Source organism: Fundulus heteroclitus, chromosome 16 (assembly GCF_011125445.2).
Source record: "Fundulus heteroclitus isolate FHET01 chromosome 16, MU-UCD_Fhet_4.1, whole genome shotgun sequence".
NCBI classification, from domain to species: Eukaryota; Metazoa; Chordata; class Actinopteri; order Cyprinodontiformes; family Fundulidae; genus Fundulus; species Fundulus heteroclitus.
The window spans coordinates 27,186,137-27,205,559 of record NC_046376.1 but is presented as its reverse complement, the minus strand read 5'-3'; the positions used below and the strand labels follow the sequence as shown (position 1 = coordinate 27,205,559).

At 41.3% G+C, this 19,423-nt stretch overlaps 1 protein-coding gene across 2 annotated transcripts; it reads right to left on the bottom strand.

Moving 5' to 3' along the window:
• Window positions 1–401: 401 nt before the first annotated feature.
• Window positions 402–10,585, bottom strand: c1qtnf6a (C1q and TNF related 6a). 2 transcript variants are annotated; one of them, XM_021309441.2, is made up of 3 exons: window positions 10,440–10,585; window positions 5,999–6,220; window positions 402–1,851 (listed from the first exon to the last, which is right to left on the bottom strand). In XM_021309441.2, the coding sequence occupies exons 2-3, from the start codon at window positions 6,183–6,185 to the stop codon at window positions 1,304–1,306; spliced, it is 735 nt and encodes a 244-aa protein (XP_021165116.2). In that variant the 5' UTR covers window positions 6,186–6,220; window positions 10,440–10,585; the 3' UTR covers window positions 402–1,303. The 2 variants fall into 2 exon arrangements, with proteins under 2 accessions (XP_021165116.2, XP_021165117.2); XM_021309442.2 differs by having other exon boundaries at window positions 5,999–6,199.
• Window positions 10,586–19,423: the final 8,838 nt, after the last annotated feature.

The window sequence follows — 19,423 nt, the reverse complement described above, 5'->3', positions numbered from 1 at the left end:
AAATTTGAAAGTATAGTCTAATTTTGAATTTACGCCCTTTACTTTGTTCCCCTAAAACAGGGGAGTCAAACTCATTTCTACATGGAGCCACTTTGGCATCATGAAGTCACTAAAAGGGCCGGTTGCACCTGTATAGATGATACTTTTCATTTCATTTCAGTTTACATAGAAATATAAAAGTAGCACCTTAGGTTGATATCGGGGTGAGTTACACTTTAAACTCATCATTCTGCATCATTTTCTTTCTCTTTTTGGACATTTCTGGGTTGTTTTAATGTGTAAACTGACATCTAGTGGCAGGATGCTGTTACTACATAGTTAAAAGAAAATCAACATTCTCTACAGGAGGCAAAGTTTTAGCCACTTTATACAATTTAAAAGGATATATGCCTCTACTTTACGACATTATATGCCTTTTTTGGCTCTTGAGGGCCGGATAAATTGCCTTGATGGGCCGGATTTGGCCCGCGGGCCCTGAGTTTGACACTTGTGCCCTAAAGCCACTTTGTGAAGGCTATAGAGGTTTGTTGAAGGACATCAGTGAACAAACAGCATCATGGAGACCAAGGAGCACAGCAGACGGATCAGGGAGAAAGATGCAGCGAGCCGGATCTCTTGACAACAGATCAACTTGCACTTTACATTTATCCTACATTTTTACAGTCTATAAGCGAAAGTCCTGGGCTGTCTGGAGAAGTTTATTAACGTTTCCTAAATGCTGCATCTATTTTCCACAGTGATTACCTTTGTTAAAAGTGACAAAAAACAGAAACAAAATTTCTAATACCATTCTGATAGAGTCCAACCTGTTCTTTAGATTGGAAGATACTAAAATATAATAAATATGGCAGCTTCATTGTTTAGCAGTGTCAAAAAGAAACCCATAAAAAGTCGTCTTTGCAGTTTGCCCTCAGCCAAGTTAGGGACACAGCAAACCTTGTGGGAGGAGATGCTTTGCTGAGAAACGATGAAAATGTAGATTTCTGGAACATGTGCAAAATGCTGTGGTGGAAAACTAACACTGCACATCGCCCTGAAGAGGCGGTCACCGTGGTGACGCACGGTGGAGGCAGCATCATGCTGTGGCGACGCAGGGAAGATGGTAAGGAGTTTATGTCTAAGACGTACAAAGCTTGTTGATTAAGGTGGTTTGAGAAACCTTGACTGGACGTTGTGTCGGTTTATCACCAAATGAATTAACCTTTGTGGTTCTTCCTTTGTGAAAACTTTTGGAAATTACTGGGAGTCCCATTTATTTTCCAAACAGCCATCTGCTCCCATCAGCCTTCCCCTCTTTGTTTCCTCATTCCCCGCTGGGTTGGATGAGGTATCCGTTAAAGGTGATGTAAACGTCCACGTCGTCGCTGTAGATGGCGTTCTCCCGGTCCCTCTTGAACAGGCGGATCCACACAGCGTCGCCCGGCTGCAGCTCCAGCATCACGCTCTGGCTCTGCATGATGGAGCGGTCGCTGGGCTGGGCGTACACTATCGCCCGCTCCGTCTCGTTCTGCATGATGTGCAGGTACGTCTCCTTGAAGTTCCACGTGTGGATGTTGACGTTGAAGAAGTAGACGCCGGCGACGCGGCAGAGGAACTCGCCCCGGAACATGTCGAAGGCGCCGTCCAGGTTGACGAAGACCGTGTCGAATATCACCGCCTGGTCAGCGTCGTCGCTGTGAAGAGACTTACGACGGGCGACGGAGAAGGCGGAGTACTGATGTTTGCAGGGGTCTCCTGGGGGCCCCGCCTGACCCTTACTGCCCTTAGACCCTGCTACGCCTTGGGCCCCCTCAGGGCCTTGGTGTCCGACTTTTCCTGGGGTTCCTCTATCCCCACGATCTCCTTTGTCCCCTGAGTGAGGTGGGGGGAAAAAGACGCTTTATTAGAGAAAAAAATCTTCATTTCAAAACTAGGGGTGCAAAATGCATGGCAATACAAAGTGACTACCATGCTTTCTATCAGCTCCATATCTTTTCATTTCTGAAAAAAAAAGTGTTTCTGAGACCATCTGCTCAAAAGTAGAACTGAACCTGAACATTGCTGCAAGAGAACGAGCCAAGGTGTAATAAGAAATCCACAAGGAATGGCTGAGAATGGACAAATCGTGCTGTGGGAGGCTTTCAAATGAGGCAGTGCATCCAAGAAAACCCACAAACATCCTGTAGCAGGGGGAGGGTGGGGGGGATTCAAGCTAGAGCGGTCTTACATTTTGGCGAACTATCAGTAAGCTGTGAGAAATTCCACAAAACTCTTGCAAAAGGTTATTTCTGAGTGGGGACCCATCAGCACTTTTTTTTAACGTATATTCCTCACTCTGAAGATTCATTATTAAATAGTTCAGATTTCAGTTTGAATAATCCAAATACTTTCCAGTACTTTCCTGGTACTTTTCAGTCAGGTTTCCGTGCTCACCACAGTACAGAGACCGCCCTTATCAAGGTGTTTAATGACATCCATATAAATACAGACTGTGGAAGAACCACTGTGCTGGTTCTATTGGACCTCAGTGCAGCATTTGATACTGTCGATCACTCCATCCTGTTAGAACGCCTGGAGAACTGGGTCGGCCTCTCTGATACAGCTCTTCACTGGTTTAAATCCTACTTAAAGGACAGGGACTTTTTTGTATCAGTAGGTAACTTTACGTCAGAGATGACAAAAATTACATGTGGGGTTCCCCAAGGGTCCATCCTGGGTCCCCTCCTCTTCAATATCTACATGCTCCCTCTAGCTCAGATAATAAAAAACAACATTATCAGCTACCATAACTATGCAGACGACACACAGCTCTACATCACCATGTCACCAGGTGACTATAAACCAGTTCAGGCACTGAGTAAATGCCTAGAAGAAATCAATGCATGGATGTGCCAAAATTTTCTTCAATTGAATAAAAACAAAACAGAAGTAATAATCTTTGGACCAATAGAGGAAAGATCAAAGGTTAGGACACAGCTTCAGCTGCTTCAGCTAAAAAACACTGATCAGGCCCGAAATCTGGGAGTAGTGATGGACTCAGACCTGAACCTTCAAAAGCATCTAAAGACAATTACAAGGTCGGCTTTCTATCACCTGAGGAACATTTCCAGGATTAAAGGACTGATGTCTCAGAAGGATCTGGAAAAACTAATCCATGCGTTTATTTTTAGTAGAATTGATTACTGCAACGGTGTTTTCACAGGTCTGCCTAAAAAGTGGATCAGACAGCTGCAGCTGATCCAGAACGCTGCTGACCGCGTCCTCACCAAGACTAAGAAAGTAGAGAACATCACCCCAGTTCTAAAGTCCTTACACTGGCTCCCTGTATCTCAGAGAATAGACTTAAAGGTATACTATGCAACCGGGGTTGATTTTCCAGCGAGGCTCCCCCCAGAGGGCGAAAGTAAAAGTGCACTGTCATAAAGATGCTCAGCTGTTCTGGTTTCTCCGTCAAGCCAGGCGCGGTTGTTTTGAGCTTAGCAGACAGGCGAACGCAACGAAAAGTGGAAAAAACGGCAGTACAAACAATGACTAACACAGTGAAGGTATGAACATCAAGCTTCCCGCAGCGCTATCGGCGGCCGCCTCGCCAAGCCGCAGCCGCCGCGTGCATATAGTGAATGGCAGGGCAAAAACACATGGAGTTCTCGCCGTAAAGCGAGACTTCTGTGTGTGCGGGCCGTGAGCTCTTGCAATTGCAAGTACGGTATTTCCCCCACAGACCACCAGGGCGGCCGAGAAAACCTTTGTTCGACCTGGAATGACTCATTTAATCATCCAAAACGGTATGGAACACATTAATTAACTGAAAAATGTTGCATAGTATGCCTTTAAAATCCTTCTGTTAGTCTATAAATCCCTGAATGGCTTAGCACCTAAATACATCACAGACTTGTTATCAGTGTATCAACCCTCCAGACCACTAAGGTCCTCTGGCTCCAGCCTACTCTGCATACCTAGAACCAGAACTAAACACGGAGAAGCAGCATTTAGTTCCTATGCTCCACTTATCTGGAACAAACTTCCAGAAAACTGTAAAAGCGCTGAAAGCCTGAGTTCCTTTAAATCAAGATTAAAAACACATTTGTTTAGGATTACCTTCGACTGTTCTAGTTAAACTGTTTTTACTGAAACATCATTGGTTCAAGTTTGTAGTCCAACTGTTTTTAATGTTTGCTTTTAGTTTCTATTTTGCCATGTTTTATTTTGTTTCTACATTTTATTCCAACTTACTTTTATTCTGTTTTTTCCCCCTATATTTTAATCATGTAAAGCACTTTGCATTGTCTTTGTACTGAAATGTGCTATGAAAATAAATTTGCCTTCGCCTTTTAAAAAAACAAACAAACATGCTTTCTCATATGAATGTACATAACAGAAAGAACAGAGAGTACAACTTCGTCCCTGCTGTAAAAATACTTATATAATACATATAAAATTACAGCTTCATCAAACTCTGCCTTGTAAAAATACTCACACCCCTTTCTCACTTTTTGACAAACTTCATTATTTGATTAGGATTTTACGTGACGGACCAACAGCGAGTGACACATGATCATGAAGTGGAAGAAGCCTGATTGATGGATCTTGTTTGGTTTTACAAGGGAACATCTAAAGGTCTTTCTTGGTGCATGTGTGTTTTCTGCAGGTATTTTGGGGGTATGTCCCTACCAGCTTTGCACATCTAGACACAGAAGTTTTGGCCCGCACCTCTTTGTAAAATGCCTCAAGCTCAGTCAGAAGAGTGCATCTGAAGAGCCTCGGCAGGGACTCTGAGTAGGTTAGGTCTGTACTTCATCCTGGGAGGTGAATCTCTACGCAGTTCTCTAACCTTTTACTGCTTCAGAGATCGCTCTATATTTGTGGTGGGGTTTTTTTTCACTCCGAAGCTAAATTTGCAGAGAAAGAAAAACTCCTAATTCCTACTGGCGATCTTTTTTGGTATCCAAGATGGCGGCGCACATGTTAAATCCTGCCGATGAAACAGATAGAAAACATTCATCCGAGGTTCTGACTGTATATCTTTAATCTAGTTGGGGCAAAAAGTAGTGTAAAATTTTTGGTGGTGCCTCAACAAATACATTTCAGAGTTTAGGTTAGCCACCACAACAATGAGCAAATCCCCCTGTTATTTTCTGACTCAAAAAGAAAGCTCTCAACTCGGGTGTGACGTTGCTCCAAGCTCCTACTTTCAAATGAATCGCACCATCAGCTCCATCGATCTGCCCAATTAACTCTGATCAGCTTTGTGTTGAGAAAACCAACAGCATGGTGCTGCCACCACCACCACCAGCACCACGTTTCACCCTCTGAACGGTGTCTTTGATTCGACGTGCAGTTGGCGGTCAAGCAAGTCTGCAGCTGTGGAATGCTCTTTCCTTTATTTGCATCATGGATTAAACAGAGCTCTGTGAGATGTTCAAAGCTTGGGGTATTGTTTTATAACTTAACCCTGGTTAAAACCTCTCCACAACGTTCTCCCTGACCTGTCTGCTGTGTTCCTTGGTCTCCCTGATCTGCTCACTGATCTTCTCTCACAAACCTCCGAAGCATCCGCAGAACTGCTGTAGATCAATTTGCACACCCTGCTAATCCAGACTTCGGTAAAGTTAGAAAGATATTCTTTCTAACTTTACTGAAGTCTAATCCAGTAAGGGGCGTGTAAAGGCGATTGGTCTGGGTTTTATTTCAGAGTACTGGAGCAAACGGTGTTGTATTACATCACACACACCATGCTTTTTAGGTATTTATTTGCAAAAGATGTCAAAAATCAGATTTCATTTTCCTTCCAATTCCCAGTTATGTACCTCTATGCATCTGTTTCTCACATAAAAACGTACTGAATGACAAAAATGCTGTGACTGTATCCCCCAAAAATGTGAAGGATATGAGAATAATAAGTGGAACATTTTGCGTTATAATAATCCTTCCTTACCCAGTTTCCTTGAATAGGTTTCCTTTGATCATGCCATTAAAAAACAACATTTGCCATAAATCTCAGGAGTAGGACGAGAATCACCTTTCAGTATGGTCATGTTGATGTAGGTGCGGATCTCTGGGACGTGGCTGAACTGGCCCACTGGTGGATGATCTCCGCTGCCCTCTTCTGGCGACAAGTGGTCACAGCATTTCCTGCAGGGAGCGTTGGGAGGAGGCACCATGACCACAGGGGAGGAGAAGGAGAGGAGGAGGACGACAGCCAGCATAACTCTCCTTATAGCTGCAGAGATCTATATTATTACTGCAAACCCATCAGAGTGTCAGATACTTTATTAATCTTTCAGTTTGTTAAGTTACATTCAAACATAGAACATTACATGAATGAATAATAAATAATGTAAAAAAAATGCATTATAACCATAAAGGTATGCTGTTCAAGTAATAAAATAACTGTATGCTAACAGACAATAACAGGGCATGGGATGGTAACCCCCCGAAGAGCGCTGACTCGTGGAAAAGTACCACCCGACCGTTTGTGATCAGAGATCTTTGTGGTCTAACTAAACGCGCGCTGTCGTTTATCTACTCATCTGAACGCAGAGAGACCCTTTTAAGCAGAGGCTTGCATGTGCATGGATGCCTTCAATCTGGGCCTGTAATGATTTATTTCAACCATTCATTTTGCAGGATGTGATGAGTTTTTAAAAAGGAACCGGATGGACAAGTTTGTGCTTTTGCTGATTAATTAGGTTCAAAATTATACACAGGAGCTCAAAAGCATCCATGCATTCACCTTTTCTTTATAAGCAACACTCCATTTTCTGGAATCATTCTCAACGTGACACAAAAGACCAGTTTCCTCTCAGTAGTGATAAAGGCTCACTGCAGTGGGTAGTCTTTGCCAGCATAGAAATCCTCCGTTTATCAGGGAAGCTTTTCGGCACCATTTCCTAAACAACTATTCCAAGATCATCAGTTTAAAACAATCAAATACGTGTTATTTAGATGTATCTCCATTTCCCCAGGAAAAGTAAGAAGACTCAAAACTGTCAGACTCAGAGGAGAGGGAACTGGCCAGAGTATCAAGGAACAACTCGGGAACCAGAGAAACTCAAAAGTGCCGTGACGGTAAACTACAAAGTGAATTTTATCACATAGACCAAGGCTGTTGACAGTTTGGTTAAGGGCAATACAGAACATTTTGATGTTGAGGGTTTCCACAGTTAAAGGCTTACTTGTTTGGAAACATCTATAGCAGGGGTCAGCAACAAGGTGCCCACGGACACCAAGTATCCCCCGAGGACCACATGTGGAGCTCATCAGTATATTCTAAAAACAGCAGAGTCCACCAGTGAGCTGCATCGAAAACTTTATTTTATTCCAATACTATTCCTGTTTATTCACACTTGCATTTATATAGAGTTCAAAATGACAATATCTATAACAAAGCATGAAAAATGTGTTTATTTTACATAAAGTTAAGGTGAACTCTGACTCTTCTAGTTCAAAGGTACTGGTAGCCGTTCTTATGACACAACACCAGTGAAGTAGCTTTCAGTTTCAAAAAGGTTGGTGACCCCTGATCTACAGAGAACCTTTCCATTTGTGCATGACCATCAGTTAAAATAGTGACAGAAGACTTTGGATATATGAGAACGAATTTGTGTCTTGTGTTGCAACCCTGGCTATAACTATCTGCCCAGGGTGGCACACCGCATGGGGGACACCACAGGACCAATAAATAAATAAATAAATAACGATGTCACGTGTGGACTGCAATGGTTCTCTATTGCTTATTTGCATGTGGAGTCATTGGGACTGACTTGTGTTGTATGCCGTGTTAAGTACCGTTAGAAAATGTGGATGCAAAACATCGCCGGTTGACGATGCTGAAGTTAGTATCAGATTCCCCCAGATTTGGTGCTACATTAAAGGGCTATTCTCGCAGGTCTACCTGGAACCCTGAGGGGTTACTAAATAGCAGCAGCTGCTATTTTCTCTTTTTTTTTTTTTTTTTTACTTGAGCCACAAACACCGGATGTGACATCAACACACTTGTCTTAAGTCTCCCATATTAAGTCCATTTTCTTTTTAGCAGGAATTTGGTACTTGCTACTCCATTCATTCTGTAACTGTGATGGCAAGTTAACACAACATTAAGAATCAGTTGTCCAAATTATTGTTAATTTTGCGTTCAACAAATGATTTTTGCATTTTTAAAATCTATGTAGTGTTTTTATTTTCCCTTCTGCTTTGCTCTGTGGACAGGTTGTTTGAAAACCTAGCCACTGTTGTTCTTTGTTACCTTTCAGAGCCAACCTTGGTGACATCACTGTATCGCTTTATTGGTTTCAGTTTTATTCTTAGTTTTTCCTTTTTACTATTTTATTCTTTTCCTTTTTAACCAGCTTGGTTGAATTTTACTAGCGTAGTTAAAAAGCTTCTTCACTCAATTGTTTTAACTCGAGGTTGAAGCAATTAGGTTAATCAATCCTTTTATTTTAGAGAAAAGTTGATGTGTTTATCACTTGTCTCTCCTTCCTAGAAGTCACTGACTGAGCAGCTGGTTCTATCATCTATGTGTGCTGGCTGTTTAGTTCTACTTCTTTCCTGGTAAAAGCAATTGATGTAGTTATTGGTGCCAGTATTTTGTTTTAGTGTTCATTTTTTTACAGGCAGAAACTGCAATCTGCTAAAGGTCTGCAATCTGTTCAGAGTGTGAAAAAATAAAAGGACCAACGAGTCGAAGCTGGAGTTACAGACCAACTTTGACTGTATTGACGGGAGTCTTTTTAAAGGCTGCAGCCCAACCTAGACGAACTGACGTTGTAATATCATACATCAGTAAAACTAAAACAACTAAAAACCCTGGTTTTGGTCCCGATGGTGTGTCACCATTCTGCCTGAAAATCTGCCCAGACTAGTCGGCCCCCATTTTCACACTGATCTTCAACAGATCCCTGGAGCTGTGTGAATTTCCCTCCTGCTTCAAATGCTCTACAATAATCCTGTTCCCTAAAAAAACTGGACTAAATTATTTTAGACATGTTTTCTTTACATTTGTAGCGGTGAAGTGCTTTGAAAGACTGGTGCTGGCCCACATAAAAGGCATCACAGGACCCTTGTTGGAGCCCCTGCAGTTAGCTTGCAAGGCCTGGAGGTCAGTGGATGATGCAGTCTACTTGGGAATGTGTACAGATCTGTCCGCTGGATCTGATGGATCGGTGTGGTTTGGCCTTTAGGATGGGGAATTTCCCATCCGTTTACTCATATCAGGTAAGCACCAGAACTAATAAACTCAGAAACAGCTTCTTTTCAAGAGCTGTGAGGGCTATCGCCCTCTGCTGAGAAGTGTGTGGCTCATCGTGTTACAGTCACACTTCTGCTGTTGCCTATTTGCACACTCTTATTCTCAGGAATACCAAATTGCACTTTTCTGTAAATGAAGCCTGAAGATCGCTGCACAAAAATGACCTCATTACTTGAGATTCATGAAGGAGGGACTGATCTATATAACATGGCTCATATCACTCGTTAAGGGACTGATATCAGAGCTCTCGGACTCTGCTACATACTGTTTTTTTTTATCCTTTGCATGCACCAATATGTGGAAAAAAAAAACTGTAAATAATAAGTCTGTTGTGCTTGTGTGCCATGTTACTTGTCATTTCTTTTTTCTTTCAGTACGTCCTAAGCCGGTGTCTGCCTCAAAGGCAATTTCACCATTGTAACACATGTTGACAATGAAGAGTTCTTGATCCTTCATTCTAGGAGGAGGGATTGCTGTAAAGCCAACTACTTAATGCAATCCATTAGACTTCCTTAGATAGATGACTCTTTTACCAATTTGACTTGAATTCATCACCAGAACTGAGCTGAACTGAATTCCTGACATGAAGCGGTCGTTTGATTTGAAGCAGATAAGAAGACCATACAGACACGTGAAAACATGGACCACCTGCTTATTCAAAATTGTGAATACTTTTGAAAATGTTTTTGTGATTGTGGAAGACATGCACAGACACATTAGATGAGCTACTTTTTATGGGCAAAGGGCAAACCCTTAAATACAGGATGAAGGCTTTGGTTTGGATCGTTGGTTAGAGCTGTAAATTACATGTTTATGCGCTGATCCATAAAACACAGGTTTGAATATGTTCCTGGCTGCAGTCTGTTCAAACACAATGACCCAGCTGGTCCCAGAGATGTTGTCTCTCTTTTCTCGTTGGCCACATAAATCTTGTGTGGAGATTCTCTGAAACACAGATGGTTCCTCCGGCGTGTTTATTATGGCTCATTCACTGACCGAGCACATTACATAACAGGAAGAGTTGTTTTTTCCCCCTGAAAGCCCCTCCTTAACAGCAGCCTTTGTTTAACCAATCCTATATTTGCAGCTACGTTACAGAACTAGCATGAAAAGTTTAAACAAGCAATCTCCTACAGGTCGCCTCTCTTTCTGTCCTCCAGTAAACTTTTCGATGCAATGATCATGCCAGTTTCATGCAGCAGCCACTCACCAGACGTTCTGCAGACTGATAAGCGCGATGTGAATGATCCTCACGAAGGCAGGTTCCTGAGTCTGCGGCTTTCGCCCGCTCCCTCTGTGTTTCTGGAAGGGAAGTGGAGTTTCCTGAGCGAAAATCCCACTTTTTCTTGATCCCTCCTTCGTTTGGGCCATGACCCGTTACGCAACAGTAACATCCAGCTGCTGATCAAAGCTCCCGCTTGTCTGTATAAGATTTGCTGACCCCTGATTTAAAGAATGCACAACAGCCTTGTGCATATGCAAAAACTAAACACACAGGGAAGGAGTTTGCTAGATTAATGGTTTTAAATCAGTCACAAAGTGCACAGTCTGATGGGAAAGTGTAATTTTAACTGATGCTTTGGTTTAATAATGCCTTGACAAACAATTACTGGATTAGACACAGGAAACTCTTCATCATTCCTTCGAAGGGTCCGCCCTTCTTCTGTGCTGAATTCCTTGCAAACTCCCGGTGGCCCAGCTGCATGGAACGTGGGATTATGTTGGAAAGAAGAAGAAAAAAAAACAAAAGCAAAAGGAATGAGTTGCTCTGATTTGGTTTGAAGTCAAGTTTGGCGATTAGCAACTCAGAAGTTGGAAAAGGACCACCTACTCACTGCATATGACACACTTCAGAAACTAAAATGCAGAGTGAATAACATATATGCACCTGAACCCAGGTATTTAAAGTTAGTGCTTTAAAAAAATTCCATTTAATGTTTTCTATTTGTCGGACATTAAATAAGACTACAAGCTCCCTGGTTTATATCAGTTAGGATTACCAAAATTATTTAAATTTAACAGAAGATTAGAGAGAAGATTTCTTTTTATTTTCTTCAGATTCAGAAGTTTGAATGCTCTAAAACGGCCTTTAAACAATTTGAGGCAGTCTGGTGATGATGTCACGGCTCTGCAAGCTTCACCTAGGTTGATTCACAATGTTTGACTTCATCAGAGTTGCATCTCTGGATCTATCTTTTGGAAAAAACTCAAACATGCTGCTAAGATTCTGATTGGTTAAACCACAGAATCTGAGAAAAAGACTTATGGGTGTCTCCCTGTGTACACTTTCCAGATTTCTGAAGGAACCATGATCATTTGTTCAAACAATTATAGGCAAGTATCATTCTTAGGGTTAGGGTTCAATCCTGCTATTCTTCTTAGCAGGGAAACAGAGAAGGCACACACAAGGTGCTTGTTCAGGTGCCGCTCAGGTGAGCTAATACTCTGACGCTTTCTTTTCGTCCCCAGTCGCCTTAAATGCTCCTTCTGATTGGTGGGAAACACCTGCGGCTGCCGTCAGCCTGGCTGCACCAGACCACATATCTGACAGTTTTCAAACCCGTAGTTTGGTTCATTGGGTCCAAATCAGTTGACAAGTTAATAAACTTGTTCTGGTGGTTTGGTTTTGTTACGAACAGAGAAAACCACGCAATCCCAAACTTGGATCACTTTCCCACCAATGACAAACCACTTTAGTGTTCATTTGGTGCCCAGACCGTTTGGTGGAGGTGGTCTTGGTACAGTTGTTTTGGTCTGGACCCTGGTGCACTCTGGTGTAATTGCTGTGTTCATATCTACACAGACAACCCGCATCAAATGGGGAAATGAACCAGATCTAGTTTTTAACAGACTACACACTCCATGTATGAAAAGAGCCATATGTTTGTCATTGGTCTCCATCTGGTCACTGCTTTGAAAAGCTTCCGGAAACGTCCCTGCCTGGTTTAGTCAACAAACTATACACTCAAGTCACCTGATGACACACAAAAGCATAAAATCACCACAGTGCCAAGGGAGCTTAGGTTTGTAACATCACTACAAACCTAAGCTCCTCACAACCACTATTGAGCATTTTTCTCATGGAAACTTTATATAAAGACAAACACCCACAGGTGTCTGGATCCAAGTACTTACATATACACTTCTATACAGGTAAACCCTAAATGTAGCTTTGGCTGCTACTAAATACATCTTATATTAAATAATACTGTGTATTTTCAGTGATGTTATCACAGCCCTTAATCGTTTTGTGCTTCTTTCTATATCCCTATCAGCAGGTGTAGAAGCAGACTCCGAGGATGTCGTCTCATACTCTCTTTTTCCTCTGCTCTATTTTTGTTACCTTCTCTCTCTTTTAACGGTTTGCCTCTCCTTTCTCTCTTCCTTTCTTTCTCTTTTGCCTTTCCCTTTCTGTGTCCATTGAACTTGAAATAATCCCAAAATAATGTCCAATAACGTTTTTTTTTGCATATGTACCAAGTGGAGCACTATGGCAGGAGCAGTAATGCTCCACTTGTGAAAGTTGGGCTCTCTTTGGCATTAAGACACCAATTCTTAACGCCACACTGCCGGACAGGACGCATTAAAAAAAGAAAAGAAAAGGACGGGGGTAAAGCAGCGTGACATGAGCTTAGCATGGCTGCGTACCCTGCGGGTTGGAACTTCTTAGACTTGCATGCCGTCACGTCATTCCAGGCTACATAACTAATTCATCTGTCACACGTGAAACTACCTGTTATCCTTTGAAATCTTCAGGAGAGACTTCCTAACTTTGCAGCGCTGCTTCTAATTCCTCATTGTGTGTAGTCCTATTATTAGTAATTCTCCTCAAAGTGCTCCTCTTTGTTGTGGCACAGCTTTTAAGTCCCAGCTGCATACTGCCTTAAGATGCCGTCCTCAGCACTCTTCAGTTTTTTCTCAGTCCCTAAGCACCTGGCGTAGTGAAAGAGCTTCCTAAACGCTCACCTTGCAAGGAAGCATTTTCTTCTCATAACTGCAGACCACAGCAGAATCTGTGGAAGCTCTTGCAATTGAAAGAAGAAACGAAGCAAAACTAGAAACTGCGGTTAAAAGCGGATCAGATATTTGCTCTCTTCTGTTCGTCTCAAGGGTTAGAGATTTTTTGTGGTGAAATAAAGATATTTTTCTCTCTCTCTCTCTCCCCCTCCCCCCCTCCCCCCGCGACCGCAACCCCACTCTCATTTTTATTCACAATATGTTGTTTTGCTTTGACATAATGAAAAGGGAAGTGCTTTCAAACAGAGAAAAAGTAGAGGTGAATTTTAAACTTCAGACCTCAAAGCATTATTGTGGTTCAGCTCAGGAAAAAAAAACAAAAGAGCCGGTAAGAAAGTTATGTCTGGCTCCTCGGCTTGCAAGCACACGCATTTCGAAGATGCACGAGGAAACAAGTTTGTATTTTTGTCATGCTAAACTATGTTGCAAGCGGGAATGTTTTTTTGCAAAACTGTTATTGACATGTTGGGTGTTCTTGAGAAACTGCTTGTCCCCTGTGGTCGCTGCGGTCCCTCCACAGACAAACAGGTGGAGCTCATGTCCGGCTCCACGCTCACGCTCTGCCATTACACTCTGGGTTATAGGTCCAAAACAAGCCTCAAGCTCTTTATCAACATTCACGGCTCCGATCTACTCTGTCGCCTAGTACACGTGCCCAGCTAACCCTATCGAAACAAATTTAGTCACATTTCAGTCTGAGACATTTGACCAGATCCACATGCACACGTGAAAGCCTACACTGCAGCTCTGTCTGCACGTTTAGAGTGATCGTACTGCTGAAAGCTACCTAGTCTTAATCTTTTGCAGCTTTTAACAGTTTTTTTCCCCATCAGCTCTGACCAGGCTCCCTCTCCCTGTTGTAGAGATGCTCAGGACGCTGTGCCACAGGTCTGACCTCACCAGAACATGACTTGTGACAATTTCAAACTGGGACCTCTCATGGCTTTTCTCGCTTCTTGCCACTTTTCACAAAGAGCAGATTTGCAGAGTGTGCAACCACTATACCCCCGGCAGATTTTTTTTTCTACCTGAGCTCTAGATCTCTGTAGCTCCTCCAGCATGAGCACAAGCCTCTTTTGCGTGCTGCGTCACTGACTTGTGCTCTTACTCCCCGTTTTTAACATTGGCTCGATTTGAACTTTTACCCAACTTTCTCCCTGACCCCGTCCTCTGTGCTTCTTGGTCTTCATGAGGCTGTCTGTTCTCTAGTGTTCTCTAGCGAACCTCTGGGACCTCCTTAGAACAGCTGCATTTGAACTGAGATTAACAACCAGATGAACTCTATTTACAAAGTAATTTGTGTCTGAAAGACGATTTGTTATTTTATTCAGGGATTTCAGAATAAAGAAAGCTAAAAACGAAATCACTTTTAAGTAATTGAACACCTTTAATTAAGATGTATCCCTTTTCTTCTACTACACAAGTATAATGCACCGGTTTGTGTTGGACTGTCACATAAAATCTAAATGTCGCTGTAATGTGACAAAATGCAAAAAATAAATATGGGGCATAAATATATTTTCAAGACACTGCAGAATAAAACAAACATACTGTAGGTATGATTGAGGTACACCTGGACATATCAGCACAATTCTGGCTTACAATGTAAAAGCTTTATAGGTGTCAAAATTTCACCTTGGTTTTAAATAATCAGGCAAAACTAAACATGCAATGATTTTTCATGGTTATACTAACAGAATGAAGTAATTTGTATGTATGTATATATATATATATATATATATATATATATATATATATCCCTATTTTGGTTATTTAATCTGTGGCAGGGATCCCCCTTGTATGACTATTTAAATCTATGAAACTATGGAGGCAATTTAACAGAAAATGTAGAGACAGGCTAAAAAAAACAACTTGCTCTCAGTTTAACCAGTGAACCAGTGATTTTCAGACTGAATTGCATTATTTTTTTCCTTAACATTAGTAAAGTTGAGTAAATGCTTAAATAATCAAAATAGCAAATGTGAAAAAAAATCCAGCATATCTAAGCAGGGCGATTCAGTCCTAAAAACTGGTTAAGGACACATTTAGTGTGGTGGAGTGTTGCGCAAAACAAAACAAATAAAAAAACAAAACGGAATGGTAGAAATGTTGATGTAAAGCAACTTGTCTAGTGTTTTCGTACCTGCATGGCTAAATACGATAAGCTGTCTGTGGAGTGAGCGGATGTCGCTGGTTGTGTCAGAGACTTAAATGTCAAACCACACTCTAATACGTACGCTTACTCACACATACACCGCCAGGACCACCTGACAGGACATGTAAACACACACACACACACACACACACACACACACACACACACACACACACACACACACACACACACACACACACACACACACACACACACACACACACAGCTCTCCCACACTCGCTCTCAACACATGCCCACCCCTCAGCCCTCATTCCACAACGACACAGGAAGTCACAGGGTGACCCATTTCCAGCGCAGCTTCTATTTTGTTTGGTCTCTGTACAGATGTCATCACGAACAACGGAAACACGCTGTATGTGTAGAGAGGAGCCGTGAAAACAAATATATGACTGACCTTAGCGACTTGCTAAAAATGAGCCGTTCTTGAAGGAATCTGCTGACCTGAGTTTACTGATGCGAGGAGGCACTAAAGGAACAATGCACATGGAAAACCACCTGCTCCTGTTGATGCTGAAATGAAATGTTTCCTGAGATTTTTTGTCACAGGGCTGATGTGTAGGTAGTGCAAGTGATAAGACATCACAAGTCTGTCATGACTCAATTCTAGAGCAACACTGTAGTAATCTTGGTATTTACACAATCAAAGCACATTTAAAAGTCACAAATGCGGCAAAAGAAAGACAAAATCTGACATTATTGAACTGTTGAAGGATAATACATTAGATCCTAAAGCTTTACATCCCTTGTAAAATGCCACGTTTTCTCAATGGGAAAAAATATAAAAGAATAATCTAGCTTTTGGTAGTTTTATCACCTTTACTCTGACACAAGCTCTGTACCTGAAAAATAAGCAAATGTTTTATGTGTATATACAGTATATACACTATATATATATATATATATATATATATATATATATATATATATATATATATATATATATATATAAATATATATGCTAAAGCCGCAATATGAGGCACCAAGGGTTGGAAAGATCTAACTGTACACAGGTATCAGACAGGAGAAGAATAGAAAACAACCTTTATAAACAAATTTATTTACCTAGCTTAAATAAATAAATATTACAGCCCAGTACAGATGGTAAAAAAATTATTCAAAACAGGAAAACGATGACACTGAAAAATCTGGACATTTCTCTGGTATTGAATTTGGAAGCTACAAGCATCACTGGGGGAGCTGTGGCCATTTCACACATTTACTGGTTGTTTTCTGCAAGTATTCTGCTCGGACTCAGGGCTGGTTTTAAGACATAAGTGTCATGATCCTAATGTGTGAGTGTGCTTTTGTGCAAGGGCATGAATTCAAGCTCCCTTGAATTTTGTATCTCCTTAAATCTCTTGCTGTTTTATAGGAAGTCTTTATGTTTAGGTTGACCTTCCTCAGCGTGACTGATCTTGTGCTTTTCTCCAGGTTGGAGTTACCACACCTTAATAGGTTTCTTTTGATGAATCGCCTCGACTCTGTTTACCTTCTGGGTATCACTCACACCATGGCCGACTTCTGTAGCTTCATGATCTGCCTGCCCGCTCCTCCAAACCCAGGTTCTTTATTCGTTATTCAGGATCAACGCTCCTCCCTCAACTCAGTCTTCCTACTGCATGCCCATATAAGCCACACTTATTTCTGTTTTTTTCTACATTACAACTGGGCCCCAGTGGTAGCTTTATCAGACGTGATCATTTCCAGAATGTGCCTGAACCCCTGATGAGAGATAGCTGTAAAATATCTGTGACGATATGAAGCAAAAAGAATGAAAGCTAAAAGGGTATCAAACAGGAATAAGCAACCATACTTAAAAACCATGACTTGTCAGATACAACCAGCCACTAAGTAATATGAACTGGCTTTATTAAACATTAGATCTGTTAGGAAAACCATTTTTAATCAATGACTTCATTACTGACCATATGTTATGTTTTTAACTAAAACATGGTGGCATGAATTTAATGAGGCACTTATCCTGATAGAGCCAATGCCTCCAAACTACAGTTTTATATGTGAGAGCAGACAGCACAGGAAAGGCGGAGTGACAACTTTGTTTGTGAAAAGGAGTTTGTTAAGATTACTGTTCTGAGAACCTGATAATTCAGCCAGACAGAGTTACATTTTAAAAGTTTTTTTTTAGAAATGGATGGATAGTGGCTGATGATGCAGGCATGCAGAACCAGACTTGAACAGGTGTACCAGGCAGTGAAAGTCTTGAACTAAAGTTGAAGGCAGGAGCTAACCAGAACAGACGATACGGACCAAGGAACCTCCAGAACGGGCAGAATCGTGGCTGGAACTCACGGAGAGACGGGGCAGACTTGTGCAGCACGCACACACTGTTAGAAAAAAAGAAACAAATACAATTTAAAATGCAATTTCAATTATACAATGCAGTTGAGATCAGCGGGAGAATGCTGGTTTAAACAGAGGAGTTTTGAGCTTGGATTTGAAGTGTGGTAACGAGTCTGTTACAGACTGGGTGCGATTTGCTGGGGGTGATGGGGGGGAATGATGAATGATTTCATGTCACATCATGTTTTATCCCTGGGGGGGATACATTCCTCCACCCCCCCCCCCCCCCCCCCCACCCCCCCCCCCCCCCCCGTCTGAATAAGTAATATTATGGATTTTTATAAATGTATATCAATTAAAGCAGTCAGTTTTAACGCGTTATTAACGGGTTAACTCTGTTAAACCACAACGGCGACATTTTTTTGTCGCCTTTAATCGCGCGTCAAAACACACACACCGTTCCCTAATTATTTTTCCCCGCCGTGCTCTCGGGACTGTGTTTCTTTTACCCTCGGCGCTTTCCGTAGTTTCAAGAGAGCTAGAGACTCTAGCAAAACAGACCCGCGCTCACTGTTGCACAGACTGTTTATTTCATGCGACTTTGGGCTTGTTTTTTTCTAAAGGCGCTTGTAAATTTTATAAGTCACGGGTTGAGGTTTTTTTGGGCAGGTTTCTGAAAGTGAAATCGTTTATTTGGGCTCTAAAATAAGTGAGGAAACAGCGGTTATTAAGAGACGTGCCTTCACTAGACACTTTGTATCCAGCTGAAAAATCCCTCCGCCATAGGAGCCGACGGTAGTAAATGCAGACAGAGCAACTCTGCACGTATTTTCTGTAGTTTACGGTGCAATAACCGGTGATGACTGCTGAAAGTAGATTACTTGGTGCAGATCACCATTCTGAGCAGACATTGGTTCTGAAGATGAGTTTTTAACATGTTGATAACATTGCAGAAACCCAACCCATAAACCGCACTTTCATGCTTATTAATTTGTTTTCTCTGTATTTGACAAACTAAGGCTGAATTACGTTGCCAAACGAAGGACCTGGAGTTACTAAACAGTTGCTAAACAGTCTCATTCAGGGTACTAAGCTCCTGCCCAGTAAGACTGGAATGACCTGGAAATTTAAAACCTTTTTCCAGGCTTAAACTCTATGAATATAGATAGAAACAGCAAGCAAAAATATTCAAAGAAATTATGATTGTTGGTGTTAAATCTCAGAATTAGATGTGTGTGAGAGAGAGTAAAAAAACGAACAATAAAACTTATGACTATCGAAATGTAAAATTTTGATTAATTTATATGTATATACCTAATACCATGTGTATCTTAGTTTAAGAGCCAAAAAAATATATCGGCATGAAAATAAGTATTTATTTACAAATTTATTTACACATTGTGTAAACATCAGGGCGTCATGATTAGTCATTTAGCCATTATAGTCCAGAGTTTAACATTTGGCACCAGGATATTTTCATTCCAATTCTCAAAAGTGCTTGAAAAATAACAAAATAGAAATATTTTTTGTACAAGCATGTATTTTATTAGTGTCATTTATTGCAAAATTGCATATTAAAATGCCCAAACAGGCTATTACACTTTCAGAAATAAAAGGATAAAACGTGCGATTAATTTGCAATTAATCTCGAGTTAACTATCGACATTATGTGATTAATCGATTCAAATTAAAATTTTTAA

Coding starts and splice junctions, on each gene's coding strand:
- c1qtnf6a (XM_021309441.2), bottom strand. CDS start 6,185: ATGCTGGCTGTCGTCCTCCTCCTCTCCTTCTCCTCCCCTGTGGTCATG. Junction 1,852..5,998: donor CAACATGACCATACTGAAAG/GTGATTCTCGTC, acceptor CACCTCACTCAG/GGGACAAAGGAGATCGTGGG.